The sequence below is a fragment of the Cornus florida genome, unplaced genomic scaffold (genome assembly GCF_030987335.1).
Source record: "Cornus florida cultivar Cherokee Brave unplaced genomic scaffold, ASM3098733v1 CherokeeBrave_3.0.0_Hap2_Chr07, whole genome shotgun sequence".
In the NCBI taxonomy this organism is placed as follows: Eukaryota; Viridiplantae; Streptophyta; class Magnoliopsida; order Cornales; family Cornaceae; genus Cornus; species Cornus florida.
In genome coordinates, this window is record NW_026775577.1 from 48,291,760 (window position 1) to 48,313,227 (window position 21,468).

General features: G+C 36.8%; 2 protein-coding genes across 2 annotated transcripts; one reads left to right on the top strand and one right to left on the bottom strand.

The window, feature by feature from the left end:
- The first annotated feature begins 1,929 nt into the window (after positions 1–1,929).
- On the top strand, positions 1,930–5,177 carry LOC132267160 (uncharacterized). The gene is made up of 5 exons (XM_059768237.1): positions 1,930–2,408; positions 2,522–2,590; positions 2,737–2,819; positions 2,918–3,120; positions 4,968–5,177. The coding sequence occupies exons 1-5, from the start codon at positions 2,203–2,205 to the stop codon at positions 5,064–5,066; spliced, it is 660 nt and encodes a 219-aa protein (XP_059624220.1). The 5' UTR covers positions 1,930–2,202; the 3' UTR covers positions 5,067–5,177.
- Positions 5,178–5,243: 66 nt separating this feature from the next.
- Positions 5,244–19,117, bottom strand: LOC132267159 (ATP-dependent RNA helicase DEAH11, chloroplastic-like). Its single transcript, XM_059768236.1, has 3 exons — positions 18,008–19,117; positions 8,210–11,354; positions 5,244–6,635 (listed from the first exon to the last, which is right to left on the bottom strand). The coding sequence occupies exons 1-3, from the start codon at positions 18,872–18,874 to the stop codon at positions 5,422–5,424; spliced, it is 5,226 nt and encodes a 1,741-aa protein (XP_059624219.1). The 5' UTR covers positions 18,875–19,117; the 3' UTR covers positions 5,244–5,421.
- Positions 19,118–21,468: the final 2,351 nt, after the last annotated feature.

The following is a 21,468-nucleotide window of genomic DNA, read 5'->3' on the forward strand; positions in this document are numbered from 1 at the left end:
TCGTGGATGACATCGCAGCACGAGATTAGGATGCCCTTCAATTCTACCCATCATTGTCGCCTTGCGATCCTCCTCATGAACCCCAATCCGTGACAAGTTCGCGAGCGACGATGGTTAGGCAATCAAATTCTTCGATCACGTTTTCGAGGCCTTCATCGGTGGTGACAGAGTTTAAGTAATCAAGGCTTCTGGTTTGGGTATTGGCCGTTTGGGTTTGAAGTTGGAGTTTTTTGGGGCACATATGGTGAGAAATGGCGAGATTGAACTGACAGACGATGAAACTTCCCGCTCTCGCCGTCGTCGTTAAAGATACCATCGCCAGAGAAGATGGGTTTTTCAACTTTTTATCACTCTCTCTCTTTCATGTTTTTTTCCTCGACTAGGTAAAAACAAGAAGTTTCCTCAGTGGTTTGCTCAAGAAAATTTCAGGTGTCGCGAATCCCGATCTTGGGGAATAAAGCAGTCCGTGGTACATCGTCAGTAGCCGGCAATCTTTCAGTGATATCAAGGACTCTGATGATGAAATCCCTTCCAAACTGACTTTAACAGTTAGAATGTAAAGATTCAATTAGTTTGTAATAGCACAGATGCACCATTGGAAAACGCCGGGAAGTTTCTGCTCTCGCCGTTAGTGTTGAAGATGCTGTCACCGGAGAAGATGGGTTCATCACTTGACACCCAGGTTCTGGGCTGTTTGCTAGAAAATATATCAAATATGCAAGGTTTTAGAGGGGAAAACAAATAGCTCGATTTATGGGTCCTTTCACTCATCATCCTAATGGAAGAAAAGCTAGAGGATTTCAGTGCTTTAAACTCCCTATTTTTATTTGTGATGAGCTTGAGAAGATTAGTTTTTTGTGATACAAAGAGAGTGTGTAGTCATCGTCGTAACGCTAGACAAGAACGAGGTAAGCCAGATCAAAGACCATGGCGGCGAAGTTCACAGCTAACTCGACCCAGTTCAGTCTGGCGAAGTTTCGTTGTTTGTTCACTGCACGTTGGTGGTCTCACGACAATGATGGCGGCTGTGATAAGAACCAGCGAACTGTCCTTGCAATTGAACGGCTGTGTGTCCTTGCAATTGAACGGCGGGCAGTAAGGAGAACGGCTCGGTTGTGATAAGAACCATCTTTTTATGTGGTTGCTGTTTGTGTATTCTATCGGTGGCATAGTTTATTCGTCATCGGCAACAATGAAAAAAAAAATATATATATATATATATATACACACACAGAGTGTATGTATGTATATATGTGTGAGGGTGTTAAAGTCTTTTCTTTTAAATTATAAATTTTAATATATAATTTAAGGATAAAACGGTAAAATCACACATTTTCGTTGGTAAAGTGGACGGTGGTTATTGACAGGGGTGTAGGTGAAATTATGAAACGTAAAAAGAGTGTATGTAAAATATAGGCAAACGTCAGAGGGTGTAGGTAAAATTAACCCAATATAAATTCATCTACCCGAGCACATTTCACACATTCATTTAGAATACAACATTCTCAATTTTATGTGACAATCCAAATGAAATTTGTTATACTTAAATGGCTGAGTTGACAAATCAAGATGATTTATTTTGTCGCTAGTTTTCATAATATCAAACCATCAATAATCCCATTGACATTATTGTGCACCACAACCCACATTTGATCAAACCAAAGCAACAAAAAAACTCATTGTGACTTTTCACAAAAATTTCTTCTACCTACAAGCTGCAGCTCCTTCACAATTGGCTAGGCTGCAGCTCCAAATATGCTAAGTACTGCCTCTTCACCACACAAATTTGACAATGATGGGCAAATTGTCCCTACCACTAGATTTTGCTTAAACTATGGGTCCATAAACAGTGACCACTTCAATTAAGAAACCCCTTTAAGTGATTTCATTAATACCCTAGAAGAAATTTTCCGATGTCGTTATCTGTAGAGTACTATAGCTCCCCGAAACCTACATAGCTCGTTTGGATTGCAAAAATCGTGCCAATATGCCCATTTGACACTATGACCAATCCAAACGGACCATGTAGACTTCATCAATCAGGACTACATCACCGATCAACCAAAGAATATATTAATCCCACATTACATGTGCTATATACTATACTAGGATATAGCAGTCCTGTCAGTAGACAAATCTTAGCTAGTTGTTCTTCTATATAGCTTGGGAAGTGGTCATTTGATATAGCAAGTACCAACAACCATGTCCAACACAATCACAAGTTCAGATCTATCTTTCCACACCAATTTCATTCACAGGCTTCCAAGGAAGTCTAATCTTCTAATTTTCAGTTCATGTTACCCCTCCATGATCAAGCACCCCTACCATGTATTGCCGAATCAAGAATCAAAGTCAAATCCATTCAACATCACATACAAGTTTAATGGTAGTAAACACAAAGTAACTATGTAAGTTTCATCACATCTTGTCATTTTAGTTCCCTTTTCTTCCGTTTTCCTCATCTGCTTTAGCTAGCTGCTAACTGGTTTTTGGATCGCCTTTCGTGTAACCATTGGATTAGGGCAAAGGGTCCCTCCGACGATATTCAACCGGAATCTCCAGTTCCAGCAAAACCTCCTCCTGCAGCATGGTTAGTTATTTTTTCTTACATCATGATTAGTATGTCAAAAGTGCTCTCACATGAAATTAACAATTTTTCTTTTTCTTTTTCTTCTTCTTCTTCTTCTTCTTCTTCTTTTTTTTTTTTTTTTTTTTTTTTTTTTTTGTGGTGGGCAGGAAAAAGTGGATGGTGGGAATAATGTTATCTATAATTTTACCAACATACAGGCACAAAGGGGGGCCATTATTGATACTTAAAAGTAAGTATAAAAGTTCTTAATTACTGTGAGAATCAATAGAATATATCCTAATTCTTTAGCTGTTTTTTTGTTGGGAATTGTATGTATGATGTATGTAGGTAGAGTGGACAGAGCAGTAGAAACAGTGGAAAGTTTGACAGAGATTGTGGAAGATGTAGCTGAGGGAGTAGAGAAGGTAGCTGATGAGATTGGAGACAAGCTTCCTGAGGATACAAAGCTCAGGGAAGCTGTTGATTCAATTGAAAAACTAGCCAGAGAAGCAGTCAAGGAGGCTGACCTAGCCCAAGACCTCATTAATAAGGTCTAACCCTTTATTTCCCTATTTATTTATTTATTTATCTTTGCCATTATATTTACTTTAGACGATTTCTGATTTTGGAGGGTTTTTTTTTTTTTTTTTTTTTTTTTTTTGCGTATAACTTATACACCCAATTTACCCCTACATCGCAAGTGTTGTGTTGTTGAGCGATTGCATTGCTCTCCATATTCGAGCCTTGCACTCTCCCCTATTCTATAACCATTAACCCTTTCCTTATAGCTCAATGTTCTAATTTGAATGATAGAAAAGAGGTGTATAGCGTATAACCTCGTTTTGATTTTGAAGGTTATATTGTTAGTTATTAGCTCATAGGTCAAATTATCCACACGATGGAATGACTTGGGCTTGAAAGTGGATTTTGATGTAGAAGACGAAAATTTATAGTTTTTTGGGTTTAGTTTTCTAAAATTAATTTTTAAAAACTTAAAATTTTTTTTAAAGATAAGTGTAAATGATGTCTTTTTCAAACCGAATTGAGAAATGATGAACCAAACAAATTCTTGTATAACTTGTTAATTTTCAATTTTTTTAAAATAAAAAACTACTTTCAAAAAATAACCAAACAGACCCTTAATTATTATTGGATAAAAAACGATTTACGAAACAGAATTTTTAACCAGGTTTTTCAGCAGAACCACGTGCTAAAAGATCATGCGAGTGCATCCAAATATAGGATGGACCACATAGCTAACTTTTTCTTGATGCTTACAGAATTAAAGGCCACAAAAAAAAATGAGCTGATCAATGCTAAGTCATCATCGCTCTTAGAATGAGCTTGTCAATGTGAATCATGGGAATCCCCACCATTCTCTTGGACATCTCTTGACACAGTCTCATCGATTTTAGCTGCATGATCTCTTCTAAAAAAATAAAAACATACTACGGATGGTAAGATGGGTTTACAACCCAACCCATCATCTCATCTATATTCATTCACATTTTAATAATTTTGGATAAATCATATTTAAAATGGATCAAAAATAAATTAGATAATTTTTAATCATTTGAGGGTCAAAACGGTTGAATATAGTATATTTCACCAATCACATAATAAACATACAACCACTTAATTCATTTCTCCCTTTAAAATTCTTTCACTCACGATCCTCTCACTCTCTCTAAATTTGTCTCTCGTCAATCCCCTCTCTAAGTTTTTCTCTTTAGAAGAGTTAGAAAAATTTTGCTGAGTTTGAGATTATTATTTTTTATTTGTTATTAAATAAAATTTTAAAACCTTCCAGAAAAATAAATAAATAAATAATAAAAAAATTTAAAAAAATTAATAATTAAAATAATTTTAAAAATAATTAAAATTTTAAAAAATTAAAAAAAAAATTAGTTAAAAAATAATAATTAATTGGTCAACTGGTGGTGATGACGGTTGATCATATACATTTTTTATCGGCTCACTTACAAGTCCTAAGATATATACAAAATAATAATATAATTACAAAATTGTCTCGCGTTGTCGCAAACACGTCCATGTCGAGCCCAACTAAATAATAATAATTTAAATTTGAGAACACTTCTAGCCGTATACAGACCATAGTGTCCAATGCCCCCAAGGAGAATTGTTCGTGCTTGCTAATAAGCAAGCCACCGGAGGAAGAGCATTTCAAATTAGCTTGCAAACTAATTCTGATGGGCATGCACAAACCAAAGTCAGATTAATCTGCTGTGTCACAAATACAATTTGCACAGACTACCACATGCAACTAATAGAATTGGGAAAAAAAAAAAATACAGAAAGGGAAGGAAGAAACGAATATATGATAGAAAACCTTGGTAAGGTCTTAAGGATTTAATGATAATCTTTCATGAAATTGCAGGTACAGGATGCAGAGAAAGTGTTGGAAGGGGCACTCATGGAGCCTAAAAAGGACCAAGCCAAAAACAGATCAGCCCAGGAACAAGCCCCAAATGCCTAGATGTACCTGGTTGATATTCACATCTAATTTGCAGAAGACAATTGTTGCAATGAATGAGTTTTTGAAATAATTACCTGAACTTGAGGAGAATACAGCATATTGTTTGCCAAAGTGTGTGTGATTGTGTGTGTGTGCGTGAGAGAGAGAGAGAGAGAGAGAGAGAGACACAGAGAGAGAGAGAGCATAATACTATTGCATTCCCGCTAGATACTGTACAGAAGCAAGCAACAGCAATTACTACTAATCCTATTTTACATGCCTGTAGCATGCTATACATTTGGGGAATACACATATAAATATATATATGATAAGCCGATATATATACATATTTACATCAGTGTATGTTGGTTAACATTCAAATAATGGCTAGGTGTACAGACCTCAAATGACCATAGCAATCATCAGAACTCCTAAAGAAGTCCAAGCAGGCCCAGCAAATATGACTCCCGCATCTGCATTCCACATGATTGCACCCATCCATCTTTTCAATTGTAAAGCTACATACAGGGCAGTTCTTGACCTGCTCTTTACCTTTGCGCCACTCTTTCAGTGACGAATCTGGATCTTCCTTGAACTCCTGGTATTTCTCGCACGAGAGGTATGGATGATACTCCGAGTGACAACGATTACACGTCTCCATGTAACATGCTCCACATACAAATGGCTTGCCGGGCGTACCAGGATCTGCTACTCGATAAACGGAAGGGCAATCAGGCGACGGGCAGAACCTGTAAGTGCCCCGACTTGTTGCCACAAATGACCCCAAAGAGGCCCTGAAAAGCTCCTCTAACTTCTCACCTGGCAATAGAGACCTCAAGTCACTGACCAAAATAAGAGCCCCACAACCCTCATGGGCACAGCGGATTGGGAAACTGTCTTGGTTTTTTATTGCAGAATCGCATTGCTCCTCTAAACACGACCGGCAGAATTCATGTACGCAGCCTTCAAGCCGGTAACCATCCTCCACTTCACACAGGCAAATGGGACAGGCAGCTTCATTATCAAACTTCTCAACTGAAGGGTCACTTGTTCGTGCTATCTCATGTATCATGTCTTCAACCTTCAGCTTCAATTCTTTGTTACCGCTAATGGAGATAATATGGCGGCGGGAATTAAGAGTGAATTCTCCCCCAGGTAACTCTTCTTTGAGCTTATGAAGGTCTGCCCCGAACTTCTTAACTACTAGCTTCATCATATCAGGGGGCAGACCTCGACCTCGGAGGTGTATTTCAAGTTGCTTGCTTTCATGTAACGTTAGAAGAGATTGAACCAATCTCTGCTGCACCACATTAATTTTTTCTGGAGGGCCAAAGACAGTCACATTAAGGTTATGCCTATCGAAGAGAATATAGGTTCTTGTCTCTTGTTGGAGCGAGTCCATGAGCATGATCCCATCTCTGGAGAACAGATGCTGTAGAACGGTAGGAGTGAGGCTGGTATGGCATATAATCTTCCCTTTCATGAGCTGCTCCAGAGGTTGTCTCAACTCTGCCACAGTTTTTGTAGCATTGGCAGATATCCTTACTCTCCATATACCATTCTCTATCCTTTCTAGATGCAATTCTACACCTGTGAACATGACAATCATGACTTAGGAACCAAAATATTGCAAAACAACGTGGCAGAGACCTTTCTATCATGCTACTAAAGACAACCAATTTTACTCATCTCAAACATATACACACACATATTACGTTAGTCAAGTATTTGTTTATCAAGAGATGACACGTCACAAGTTTATGGATGCTGGATGCAATTTAACAATAATGGGAAAAAAATGTAATCACCTTATAGCGAACTGAACTTCAGTTAGTAATACATTCTTAGATCATCTCAAACAAATTGCTACATAGCACAACAGCAAACAACAGATGAAAAGGTGTACAAGGTCCTCTCAAACAGCTAAGGAAAATATTTTGCAAGACAACTGGGGGAAAATGGAGGTCAACTCAAATGAGGGATGACAAAAATTAGAGATTTCCACTTAAGCTTTCTTCTTCACAAAGCATACATTAAAGCTTCTAAATTACATCCTCCACTAAAATTGCCAGTACTGCTAAAAGTTGAGATCTATGAGAACAATTGTTTTTTGGCATTCTTAACGACAGGATAACTTTTTATTTTTTACACGAATAAACAAAAAATTTATTGGACAAAGAAATGATTTCAAACACCCCTAAGAACAAAACTATTCTCGGTCTGTCCTGTTAAAAACCATTCCAACCTCTTATAAATATTGATAACTATTGCCACAATGTCAACCATTGGGCAAAGCATGGAAAATAAATAAATTCAGGGACAACAGACCTCAGTTTAACCTTGTTTACAAAGTTTACTTTCACTTTCCATGCACTTTTTGTCCCTGGGGCAGTATAACCTTTCTAATGTTAATTACGGAATTCTATCCTCCACTACCCAGAAAAATACTAGTATATTGTGTATTTCAATGAAATTTGCAGCAGAAGAGTAAGGAAATGGTTGTAGAACTTATACCCACAAGTATGATTTTACTAATGTAAGTACCTTCAGAGAGAACTAAGGACACTTGAAAATCGACGATTGACTCCCACAAAGACTAGATACTAAAGTGTGATCATATTTCCTGTTATTGAATTTGTGGTTTAGCAGGGTTATACAGATATAAACCCAACAACCCACTAAGAGAACAGGAGAAAAGATAACTATGATTATGGCTTGGTTTCTGCTTCCACAACTCCAGTAACAACACAAAAAAAAAAAAAATAGAAACACAAACTGACAGTAATGTTCAGTGTTCAAAGTGTTCTATCCTCCAATAGGTTTCAGGATAAAATTCAAGTTCACACCTGCATATAAGAAAAGCAATAACACACGACTTTGTTCCAACAGAAATTTACATGCTACGCAAGATGATGGGAGGAAAAGACTACAGAAAGACTCAATATTTGGTATTATTTCAAATTGATTGCATGGAGACTCAAATCCGCATCCAACAGAAACAAATATAAAAATCAGGAAAAAGACCCAGAGAAAAGATAATTTCATGACTTCCAAACATGTGAATAACGAGAAATAAAGAAAAACAAAATTCCAAATTCTAAGAACAAAGAAATAAAACAAGTATTTAAAGAATAGAAACAAAATTTCTAATTCACATGAAATACCCTTTCGGTGCTGAATGCTTGCAAGTAGTGACTCCAGTTGCTCCTTGATAACAAGATAAACACGTGCTGGGCAGGACACAGAGCTATAAAACATCGGCTGGCACTTTATCTTCTGCCATGAAAGACATCCAGGCAATACTTTCCCTTCAATTTGCTCCAATGCTTTTGCTGCCTCCAAATGTAGACTTCCATCAAACGTGATCAAGGCTTTCATGAACGAATCCTTCATTTCGGGGGGAAAGACCTGAACTCCGACAAAATTACCATTGCTGTTCTTTTTAGGGATGAAAGGGGAGATTAATCTGAGAATTGCTTCCTCACAAGCATCACATGAAAGAGGATTTTCTATAGCATTCCCTCGCACCAAGAATAAGTCCAAGATTTTTCTGGGTGTTGCTGTCCTTAATACATTTAAAATTTCAGCTTCCGAAAGATCTTTATCAAGACCACTTATCACCACACTGTCCGTGTATTTATTGCTAGCTTCAGGGCGAGCATATTTTCCTCCAATTAGTACATTAGAGAAATCTGTAACCATGAAATTCACATCTTGGCTTCTACACTTGACAATAGCAGACCCCTTACTGTGCCTACGAGGCCAGTACACTTTGGCTTTAACAGCAGGAAATGTGAGCATTTTATGATTACCTCCAACAGTGCTACGTGAAGGAACTACCTTCAGCAACGCACCACTGAATTCTTCTTCATTCAACTCAGCAGCTTTCATAGCATCAGATGGAGTAAGAAACGTTATCCTGCCCCACTTAGTATTGTATATACTATCTTTGCCATTGGATGTAAACTTGTGGAATGCACAAATGCTACCAGAGATTTTTCTCTCAAAAAACATCAAAAGCTCCTTATCATCAACAACATTAACATCTGAATGAAATACATCAACAGTCAAACATCTCCTTTCAAGCTCCAGATGTTTTATCTCAGCGCCAGCACCAAAGAGTGCTACAGAAGTTGAGACACCGTGTCCTCCATGATACAAACATTTCTCTATGCATTCGTTCTGCAACCATTTTCTTTCGTACTCCAATGCTTCATTAACGAGGCAATAAACCTTATCCATGCCTAATGAAGATGCATATAATAGAACTTCATTCTGATCAACATTCACTTTAATACCAATCCGTTCATCCATACATTCTTTTCTAATACGTGAAACAAGATGAAGCAAATTATTGTTGGACTTCCCACAGAATTTTCTAAGTAATGTATTGCCAAAGCCGCTCAAAATTTTCACTTGCAGCTTCCGACTCTCCATCTTAGAGACATCAAACAGTGGAGGAGGACAAAGAGTAGACAAAGATTCATAGTCAAAAGCAGTTACACAGACCAAATATTGATTAGATATTGACAGAATCTCACCAAACACAACCCAACTTGGTCTTCGACCATAAACTAGCAATGAACATGAAGGATGTAGCTGAACATGTGTTCCTGTTAATGCCACTTCATAACCAAGTTGATCATATCCAGCGTACATAGCTACATTTTCTGCAAGGGAAGAGAGTATGACATTTTTCAAAATTCTATCTTGCTCAGTAGGCATGTCTGGATTCCAAAGCCATTTACTGGGAATAACAAAGTTAAATTCATTTTGGAGACAAGTAGCCAATTCTTGGACTGTGTCCTGGCATCTCCGCATGGATTTGGCATTGATGCTATTATCCCAACACCACTTATTTCTCTTATCTCGAGGCAAACTATCCCATTCCTTGTATACAGAGAGCAGAGTGAAGAGGTCACCGTTGTGATGGCAGAACCGCACCTTAAGGCTATCAGATTTTAGCTTATCTTCTTCATTTCCAACTCTGCAAAATATGCTATTGACATTCGCCATAACAGAAGCAAGAACAAGGCCTTCCCTACCCAATTCATGACGGAAGCAATTGAGAATTATTTTTCCAAGCCTCGGTTCAATTCCCAATCTAACCAAAGATTGTCCTTCCTCAGTTAATTCCAGGACATCATTTTTCAATGTAACAGCTCCTAACTGTATAAGATTTCTGACAGCCATCTCAATAGCTTTTGCACAAGGTGCATCAACAAAATCAAAATTCTGAACATCCTTGATGCCCAAAGCAAGAATCCTCAGAACTGCAACACCAAGATGAACCCTACGAATCTCAGGATCCTGATGAGGAGACATCAGCTGAAAATCATTTTCTGAATAGAGTCTATAACACCTTCCAGGTTCAGTTCTCCCAGCACGACCAGCTCGCTGATTAGCAGAACTCTGACTGATCCAACAAACTTTGAGGACGCTCATGCCTGTGCAGGGTTCAAACCTACTCTCTTTTACCAAGCCAGAATCGACCACATACTTCACCCCTGGAATCGTCAATGATGTCTCAGCAAGATTTGTGGCAAATATGACTTTTCTCATTCCTTGGTAGTTGAGAAAGATGCGATGTTGATCTTCATAAGAAAGTTTTCCATGTAAAGGTAGTGCAACTGCAGAGGGAGCTTGGAACTTTTCACAAGCCCATTCAACTTCTATCTGAGAAGTCAAAAAGGCAAGAATAGTCCCATCTTTCTCTGATCTATGAATATCAGTAGCCATCCTCACAACATCATAAGCATATGAAGCAACAATATCAGAACCAGAAGTGCTTTCAGATGCACAAGGAACATATTTGACATCAACTGGAAATCTTCTTCCCACCACATGAAAGGTTCCACAACCAAAAAAGTAATCCGCAATCTGGTTTGCATCAGCTGTTGCAGACATTATGATAAGCCTCAGATCAAGCCTCTGCTGAAGTAAATTTTTAATCGATGCTAAATTGAGATCAGTGTTTAAGCTTCTTTCATGTGCCTCGTCAACGATGATGCATGAAATCCCAGATAAATTCTTATCTTTCATGTAGTGCTGCAGTAAACAGTGATCTGTCATGTATATTACCTTAGAATCAAACTGCTGAGCAGATGAATATGTAGGATGGCACATGATTGAATTATCATGATAACAACCAGAACATTCCTCTTGAACCCTATGAGCCAATGAGATGGCTGCAAGCTTCCGAGGCTGAGTGCATACAATGGACTTATTCGCAGCTACACCTGAATCAGCGAGAAACTGAACCAACTGTGTACTCTTTCCTGATCCAGTCTCTCCAATCAATACCATTATCTGTGCAAATTCCAAAGGAAAGAGAGACCAAAAAAGACTTGAGAAGTGTTAAAAAATTGATTAGAGAAACAAAGTATGAAGAACGCAAGGCAAGAATATACGTGGTTCAGCCACTACGACACACAAAACCCTAAGGGCTACATCACTTTTATTATAAATTCTCTTTTTCATACTCAATAAAATGGAGGCGGCTCCTCTATATGGGAGAAGAAATGATGATAATGGAAAGAGATAGAAAATAGGAAACAATATCAATACTAGAGGATTTTTCTCCACTAATATCTCTAGTAACGGCAAATCTTCAATAATAGGAAAGAACATCAATACTGGAGGATTTTCCTCCGCTGATTCCTCCAATAAATCTTCAACAAGAAGAAAACAACTCATGTATACATTGACACTGAAATGTTCAGAACATAACTGAAATCAATAAGGTTAAAAATAAAAATAAAAAATGATGAGGTAAGAAGAACATTATGACATCACTCTAACCCAAAGAAACATCCATACTAATATTTTGTCTTCCTTTACGTCTTCACTTCTATTTTCAACCATGAATATCACTTGGCATTTTAAAATTCATGCAGGTAAAAAAGCAAGAACTAACATTAATTATCAATCATAGAAATATCAGAGGAGCTAACTAACATTAATTATCAATCATAGAAATATCAAAGGAACTGTTCTTTCGCATGAAAAATAAATAATAAAAAACCTATTTGCAGGGAGAGTACAAAAAGGAAAGAAAGGAAAAAAAAAAAAGGCAGCAGCAGCAAAACAAAACGAAGGAAAAGTATGAACACGAGAAAATATTGCAACAAAAATTGTAATCAAGATGGAAATCACGATCAATCAAATATTCTGGTGAAATAACATGACATTTAACTAGTGTTTAAAGAGTCCACATCCAGGTTGGCTGTACGCTATACCCATGAAAATGAGATCCTCAGTTGATCACATAAAATCTCCAACTTCTCTCATATAATACCAAGGACAATACTTTGGTCCTCACCAGTGAGGATGTACACCATCCTGACTGTTGATATGGACCAATAATATATAAACACGTCCTTTTTAATTACCAAATCAGAGATGGTAGGGTATATACTCACCTACCAAATCAGAGAGGGTGTATTAATTGTCATCTCTAATTTGAAAATTAAAAGAGAACTTGTCTATTTATTTTTGATCCACATCACTGTTCAGGATCGCGTACATGCTCACCTAAAGTATTGTCCTAATACCAAAGCTAACCTCGCACCCACCCCAATCTCCTCACCTTCCATAAATAGATCTTTGCAATCGTGCCCCGTAGACCTTAGCAAACTCCAAATTATGGATACTGCCTGAATATCACATGCAAACTCCAAACTATGGAGACTGGCTGAATATAAAACTCTAAGACCAGTTCCTGCCACTTGGAATGGTAAATTACAGCACAACATCACTATTATGTTTCTAAAAAATACTCAAACGCTGTTATCCCAGGTTTGCTAAAGGCTAAAGACCATCCATTAAACTTGAGCTTAATCCAACCCATCTGAGGAGTCTTCTGTTATCAGAGTATAATCAGCGAGGAAGAACAAACCACCATCTCATGCCACTAGAGATGCAATAGTGGCTGCTTCTCCATACAATCAAATGCAAAGAGTATTAACATTGATAGATGGTTTGTCTCAGATAGTGAGATGGTTCATCTCACAACTCCTAATACAGATACATTCCATAAGATGGAAAGAAACTTAAAAAGCCATTCCCCAATACTGGTCTCACCTATGCAGAGTGGTGGAGAGAAAGATTGAAGACAGACCATCCTTCGTCATTATTTTGCACAAAGTGACTACTCATGCCCAAATCCTCACCATTACGATTATCAGCCTGAGCTTTTACCATTGCACCAAGCAATGACCCTTAGGAGGAAAAGACTAGATATATGCCTACCTGTGTCATTATTTTTCATAAAGTGACAGCTCTCAACCTTGTCTAGATATCCTTACGTTTCACTTATCAGCTCAAACTTTTTTATCATTGCACTAGTCAATGGAAAGAAACTAGCACATACAATTATTGCAATTTTCAAACTAAATAAATTTATCCAAAAATTAAAGCCTAATCTTCAAATTTGACATAGTAACTTGAAAATCTAGTTTGGCAACTTGTTTTATAAGACACCAGAACAACCCAAGAGGATGACATTTTTACATTTACAATCAAATAATGTTTTAATATTTCAACAGATACACCGCCACATCCATTCCATATCCCACAAAATTTACATGGACCAAAAGGTTGTTAGACATCAGTTTCAGCACAGACCAGTATTTTGAACCATGACTCACAAGTTCAGCTGTAGTATTGTTGAGCAACACTACACCCACTATGCTGCATATGTTGCTAAATGTCCTTATACCTTATCACAGTAATACCAAATCATAAGGTGCAGACTTGACTGTCTTCCTTCTTTTCACCTCATAAAGCCAATGCCATTAGGATTATCATTCAAGGAAATTGTAGTTTGGTCACAGTGACTGGAAGGAAGAAAATATGCTCTCCTCTCTATCAGGTATGAGCAACAGGAACCTGTTTTATAGTCTTCCAATCACCATCATTTCTTCTCTAAAGCTTTTAAGCTCAAATATCTCAGTTAGAGTCACAGGGAAGCTTCCCTAGGGAATAAATTCAAGTAACATACTACATTTGATTGATTTAAGTTTGGGTTAATTTCACTGACACCCCCTCAGGTCTGGCCAAATATCACATTGAAATATCTTTCGAAAATAACTATCACTCGCATTACAAACGTTTGTTCCGTTTTTCACTTGCACCCCAAAAGTTAGTTTTCAAGTGTGTCAAATACCTTTTTGTATGTAAAATGACATTACTACCCTTTTAACTATCTGTTAACTTAAAAAAGTGTTGAAATGACTTGAATCCCTTTGACCTTTATTATATAAATTTATAATTATTCTTTATATATATATATATATATATATATATATATATTTCTCATTATGTACACCAACTAAATTATAGTTATTTTTTAAAACAACTAAATTATAGTTATTTTTTAAAATTATTCTTTATATATATATATATATATATTTCTCGTACACCACCAATTTTCTCCACCTTTTCAATATCTTTTTCTTTTATTTTCTAATTTCCGTTTCTTCTTCATTACTGCCGGCAAAGAATTTTTCTTTTTCCTTTTTTATTTTATTTTCTTTTCTTCTTATTCATTATTGTCGGCAAAGAAGAGAGACAGAGAGGCCATTAATGGTTCCTCATCACCGGCGACCAAGTGGTCGCCTCTTCTCTCTCGATGCCGGAATGACGATAACAGCGACCACCATGGTCGCTGTTTCTTCTCATACACCAGCGACCTGGTTATCTTCTACTTGGTGCTACTCGCTGCCCTTTCTCCTTGTACCAGGTCACCGGCGGCGACCTGGTTTGATCTCCATGGACTGCGACCCGGTGGTCGCCGACCTTTATCAGCAGCATGGGTCGCCATTATGGCGACCCACAGTAAGATCATTGCGTTGCAGTCAATACGACCTTTTTGGGTGAACCCAAAGTCATCAATGTCAACCAATGTTGTGCTTCACTAATTGCATATATAATAATAATATGAGTTCTATTATCACAGTTAATGCTCCATTCGTATAGATAGCACAGCTTGTTTGCAATCAATTCCATTCAATTCCATTTCCACTTCTTCATGAATATCTCAACTTGGGGGTTTTTGACTTAGATACTAAACTCAGGCGAGTTTATGATAATTAGGGTTTGTAGCGAGAGAAAGGGGGAGTGTGAAATTTGCAGTGAGGGTAAGGGCATTTTAGTCCTTTCAGTTTTTTTTTGATATTTTATAATAAAAGTCATTAAAAAATAGGGGTAACTTTGTCTTTTCAAACATTTTTAACGGTGTCATTGACAGAAAAGTCATTTGGGGTCTGAGTGATAGTAATTTTCGAAAGACGTTTCTATGTGATATTTAGCCAAACCTGAGGGGGTGTCAGTGAAATTAACCCTTTAAGTTTTCATATATTAACTAGAGCGAGTACAAGGTCTAGGATTTAGGGACTCAAATGAGCCAGAAGGAGTATGAGGCTTAAGACATTTAGGAATGATAATAAATTAAATTTTTATCATCAAGTGGTTGTAAATGGAACCCCAACGATGTGAAGAGGATTATGCTATACAAATTTTAAAGGCCATCATGGATCCAACATGAACATAGATAACCCAATCCAACCAGCCCTTATTGGAACAATTTGGAAGGATTTTAATCAGGGCAAGTGTTGTGGTTTGGATTAGAACATTGAAACTCAACTAGGGTTTGAGCTGGAAGTGCATTCGGGGGGGCCCACCTGGCCCCACCCTACCCTGGATTTATATCTATATTAATTGAATGCCCTTAATTTTATCAAAATATTTCTAGACTACCTTTTTAAGGAATTTTAAGATTCATTGACTACTCTTGTCTCATCTCATGCACGCTCTCAAAAGTGATAGCTAGCGGTAAAAAATCTACCATCATCTTCCACAACTGAAATTCATCACTTTAGCTTACCAAGATTAGTTTTTTGTTCTTACTTTAGCATGCAAATCCAGTTTGCAAATTTTGGGACAGTATAATTGATCTCATGTCTTTGATAACTTCATTAACAATGTGAGTGATTAACCTTTTTGAATCCCACCCCTTTTATTATACAAATTCTAGTTTTTTCATGCATGTGTTCTAACATGAGAGCATTTCAATCTTTAACCCAACTCGTTAATAAAAATATGATGTGATTTTGAGTATTTGAAATTTTGATCTTTGTTGCATGGAATTTCTTCAATCTTTGTTATGACAAGGTGGGTCGGATGAAGTCAGAGTCAACGGTTTCACAAGGGGTATGATGGGATGTACAAAAGAAACCTGTCTGGGGTGCAGGCAGGGATAGGATGAAAGCACTTTCTAACTGTGTGTTGTGAAGAATAGGTGTTCCATCTTATACTTCGTTTGTTGCTATCCCTAAGGAACAAAAGGCGCTCTTAAGTAATTGTGAGTAGGAATGGCAACGGGGGCGGGCTTGGGCGGGTGTACCCTCCCCCGCCCCCGCAACAGTTTAAAAACCCCACCCCCGTCCTCACCCAAAACCGCAAAAACGAGGGGACTTTCCACCCCATCCCCGCCCCCGTTTAACATCTTTACCCCCGCGGGTACCCACCCTACCCTGTTTAAGACCAGAAATTCTCCTCCATTTACTTTTTTTTTTTTTATCAACTAAAATTATATAATTATTGAAAAGATTCATAAAAAATAAAAATAAAAATAAAAAATGGACAATAAAAAGTTTAATATAAAATTCAACATTAAAAACATTCTATAATAGCAATTTAATAAAAGTATTAACATACCAAAACCAGACAAGCCAAATTGCATTGTTCCCTAATTACCTATCTAATGAAATAGGGGTACTTAAGTAATTTACCTATCTAAACGGTACGGGGCGGGGCAACCTCCCCCCGCCCCCACACCGAACTCGTGCGGGTTTCCATTACATCAAACCGTCACCGCCCAAATAAGCTAAACAGACCCCCACAATCGCCAAAAATGGGGCGAGGCGGGGCAAATTGCCATCCCTAGTTGTGAGCCAATTGAAATCTAGAAAGGACATTTGGAGAGGAAAACCTCTCTTACAGAGGGATTTTCTAGGATGTTTGCCTCACCATTAATAAGCTAACTTGGGTGAGTGATCATGTATAGCGCACAGTGCACACCTATAGAAGCAAATGTAAAAGGGGTTTGTTCAGGTTTCAGAATTCATAGGATAAATGCTTCACTGGAATTGACTTTCAAGATTTTTACAAGTAGTTCAATGCTTCTACCAAAAAGTGATATCTGGTAAATATGACTCTCAACAACCCAAAAACAAATGAAGATCTCCACGCGTGGGAACAAAGGTTACACCTCAGGATAACCACTGTCTGCAAATAATTGTTAAGGTTAGCTTGGTAACCAGTCCAAAAATTCTTAACTTGTAAGTCACACAAGCGGTGCCTTCCTTCTTTGAGCACTCATCAAAAATGCTACTTCAGTTAAGCTTCTTAAGCAAAGTCATAACACTTGCAATCTCACCCCGACACAAGCCCTAACTTCTTATGCATTTCTACACCAAATATTATTCGATAAACCTCCTCACACTAAGAATCACCTTCCACCAAAAGGACTTTGAAATCAAGACCTTCAACTAACCTCAAACCATGGAAGCTAAAGATACAGCACTAACAGCAACGCCTGCCAAATGGCATGGAAAATTTTAAAAAATGAGATCACCATTATGTTTCTTAAAAATCCCCTAAATGCCACTATCCTGGGTTTCATATTATGACCATAATATATCCCATGACAAGAGTCTTGATTATAGTCAGATGTGGAGAGAACCACCATTCAATCTCTATCAATAAAAGGGAGGGAAAATACGCTATAGATAACATAATCTAGCATTATGATTAGATAAGCTACAACCTAATATATTTCCTCACCAATTCTTAGAAACTTCTTCGAATCAATATGTTAATTACTCAATTTCTAGATAGAAAGAACAATAAAGTGGCAAACAACATTTAAGACAGAACCATAAAACTAAAGAAGAAATCACCTGTTGGCTATAGATTTGTCTCAGGATTTCCTGCCGTCTTGCATAAATGGGCAAGCCATCCTCGAGGCGTTGACACTCTCTCCTTATCAGGGAGTGAATCGTCTCCCATTCAAATTGTTTGCCAAAGCAAAACACCTCAAACCCCTCATCATTGTCATCCCCGGACGACTTCCCATCAAGATGAGCAAGTATACACTTCATAGCAGACTTGAACTCCACAATCTTCTTCTCAATCAAATCAATATCGGAAACAAGCCCTTCCTTTCTCATCTTAAGCTCATCGTAAACTCTAACCCGATTCAGCTTCTTAAGCGAAGTTTTCACACTCGCAATCTCCTCCGAAACATGAACCATCTTCCTCTTCCACTTCCGCACCAAATTACCTTCCATCAATCCCCTTACATGCTCCGAAAACAGGGTTTTGAGTCGATTTTTGAGCTCGCCGATATCTGAAGGCACATATACATGAGACACGAGACAAGGAGTGAGTGAATGAGTACCGTTTAGACGACTTCTCCACAGATACACCATGGTTTCGAGTGTGTCCGACCATTCCAGGAAAGACAATCGAGCCGCGACCGAACCTGAGTTGTAAACGGTGAAATTCTCGGCCTTGAAATTACATTTGGCGATCAAACACTCGACATCGGCTACGTTGAACTTCTGATTTTCTGAACGGAGATCGACAGTGAAGTTCGAGAGGTTGAAGAAACCGGCCGGTGGTCCCGGAGGACGGTCTATCCCGAAATTCGCCTGGTACGGTGGTCGGACTGAGCGGAAATTGGCCGGGACATCGCCTCTCCGGCGAGTCATCGGCGTACTGCCGCCGCGCACGGTGTTAATCGGAGAGGGGGCTGTGTTGATCATAGGGAAAAGAAAGGGGGAAATAGAAACCCTAGAAGACAATGGAAGACCGGAGAGTGAGAGGAGAGAGAAAAAAATGTGAGAACGTAGAAAAGGCGGCAACGTCTAGACTCGAGAGCGAGGGAGTGTGTGTTTGTGTGTGTAAACACAGCTGGAAATTGACAAAAAATAGGGAAAACAGAGGAAGTGGACGAGACCGACGCTTTCTGTCTATCTAGCGGAATCGAATTGTTTTTCTTTTGGCCTAAGCTAACTTCAGGAAACTTTTAAATTATTAAAATAAATAAATAATAAAAATAAATAAATAAAAGTAATTGAGTTTTGGTCTTAAACAGGTGAATAATAAACACGTGAGAATCGTGTGAATAGTTTGGTACATATAGATCTAGATTGTTCTATTTAGGCCAATAAAAAAAATAAAAAATAAAATTACACACTCTAGTTGACAAAATTCAAACAAAAATAAATAATAATAATAATTAAACAATAAAAATAATACCCTACATCACAACGTAAGTTGATTATTTCCTCCTTATATGAAAAAAATAAATTAAAAAAATTTAAGCAAAATCCTCCTTATAGTATTTTGAGTTTGACACCACGCTGAATTTATTGAGTCTAGTATGACCTACATTTTTTAAAGTCTCATTGTATTACGTTATAATGAATTTAGTTTGGAAAAGAGTCTTGATAACTATGACTAACTAGTAACGTATGAGTTTTAACTGACGAAAGAGTGTTCACAACTATGACTAACGAGTCACGTGAGAGTTTTAATTGGTGAAAGAGTGTTCACAGTGACTAATTGAGTCACGTGTGAGTTTTAGCTAACTAAACAGTGTTGACATTTGTGATTAACAAAAATGGTGTGAATTGTTGGTATAGGTCTGGATAGTTCTATGTAGGTCACTAAAAAATTAAAAATTAAAAATTAAATTACGGTTGGACAAAATTCAAGCGGTTTTACAATCCAAAAGCTATAATATCTGGCTTCAAGCCCTTTTTCTTTTTCTTTTTTTTAAAAAAAATCAGTCTTTCCTCCTAGACGTACTTTTTTTTTAAAACCATCACCAATTTTTAATGGAGAAACAATTCCCTCGTAACAACCTATAACAACCATATGTGTCTATTCATCCAACAACTACCGATGATCAAAAACTTTGTTTATGGACTCAAAAATATTAATTTATGTTTAGGAACATAGAATCTATTATTTGGATTTAAAATTTAAAAAAATAATAATAATTAAAACGTCCAAAAATATATTCATCGAATCCAAACACATTGATCAAGTAACTATGCTCTTTCTCCACAAATCCATAACCCCCCAGTTCACTCTCTTTTTCTTTTCTTTTTTTAAAGGTACTTTTCGGTCTTTTTACCAAAGAGGGAACAGAACTGAAGAGAGAGAAAGTGAGTACGAGACCGACTTTTTCTTGTGTTGCAAATTACAATGATATGGCAGATGAAATTATTCCTAAATAATGATATGGCAGATGAAATTATTCCTAAATAATATTATTTTATTATGACCAGCTATGTACGAAAATAAAAAAGATGGATCAATTATATAATATAAAAAGACCAAGAGAGAGACTAATATATTTAGTAGACCTAGATTGGACTAAAATAAAGCTGGTTCTATCAACTTTGTCAAATGATAGAAAATATATAAAAGGAGCCTGTCGAATCTTCTTTTGGATTGATGTTATCCTCAAAATGCTTTGTGAGCGGTAATTATGGATCTTGTTCAATAAAATCCTTCTTTGCCAAAATAATAATAATATAAAAAATTATTCTTCTAGAATATTTCTTTTTTGAGAATTTCATAATTCAAGGAAATATGAGATTAATTGGCACTAGTACATTTTAAAATATGCTATGAAATTAAGGGCCCGTGTTTTGATTTTGGTAATCAAAACACCAATTTAGTATTTTCATAAGTTTTTGCAGTGTAAAATTTTTCACTATGAAATTAAGGGCTCGCGTTTGGATTTTGGTTATTGAAACACCAATTTAGTATTTTTATAAGTTTTTGTATTGTAAATTTTTTCTTGAAAAATTTTTAAATGGCATTTTGAAACTAACTATTTATATCTTTAAATTACAAACACTTTTTTTTGCCAAATATATTTTTATTACTTTCAAAAATCTTGCAACAAATAGATGTTACTAAACATACTTTTATACTTTCAATTACTATTCTAAACACTTATTCTTATTTGAAGTTAAAACAAAAATTATCAAAAACAAATATATATATATATATATATATATATATATATATAACAAACAAATCCTAAATAAATCGAATAATAAAATATCCTCGTAGCTTACTACCATCGTCAATCTATTTAATTGTCAACACCAACCTACTAATAATAAAATGAGTAATGATAGAAATATGCCACGTTAGAGTTAAAAAAAAAGAAAAAAAAAAAGAAAAAGGGGGGTCTTTTTTTACAAAGTATAATTGAAAGGGGAATAAAAAACGGAGCGCATTCTCACTCTCACGTTTTGTGCGCGCTCTGCCCCAAATTCTCACTATTTAGGACTTAATTTTGTCTCGTTCTCGAATTAGTTCTTACTCCCGTCCT

Excerpts from the sequence above, each read along its gene's own strand:
- LOC132267160 (XM_059768237.1), top strand. The coding sequence starts at position 2,203 with ATGTCCAACACAATCACAAGTTCAGATCTATCTTTCCACACCAATTTC. Across the intron at positions 2,409-2,521 it reads AGTAAACACAAAGTAACTAT|GGCAAAGGGTCCCTCCGACG; the intron begins GTAAGTTTCATC and ends CCATTGGATTAG. Across the intron at positions 2,820-2,917 it reads GCCATTATTGATACTTAAAA|GTAGAGTGGACAGAGCAGTA; the intron begins GTAAGTATAAAA and ends TGATGTATGTAG.
- LOC132267159 (XM_059768236.1), bottom strand. The coding sequence starts at position 18,874 with ATGATCAACACAGCCCCCTCTCCGATTAACACCGTGCGCGGCGGCAGT. Across the intron at positions 11,355-18,007 it reads GACAAATCTATAGCCAACAG|ATAATGGTATTGATTGGAGA; the intron begins GTGATTTCTTCT and ends GAATTTGCACAG. Across the intron at positions 6,636-8,209 it reads AAGCATTCAGCACCGAAAGG|GTGTAGAATTGCATCTAGAA; the intron begins GTATTTCATGTG and ends TCATGTTCACAG.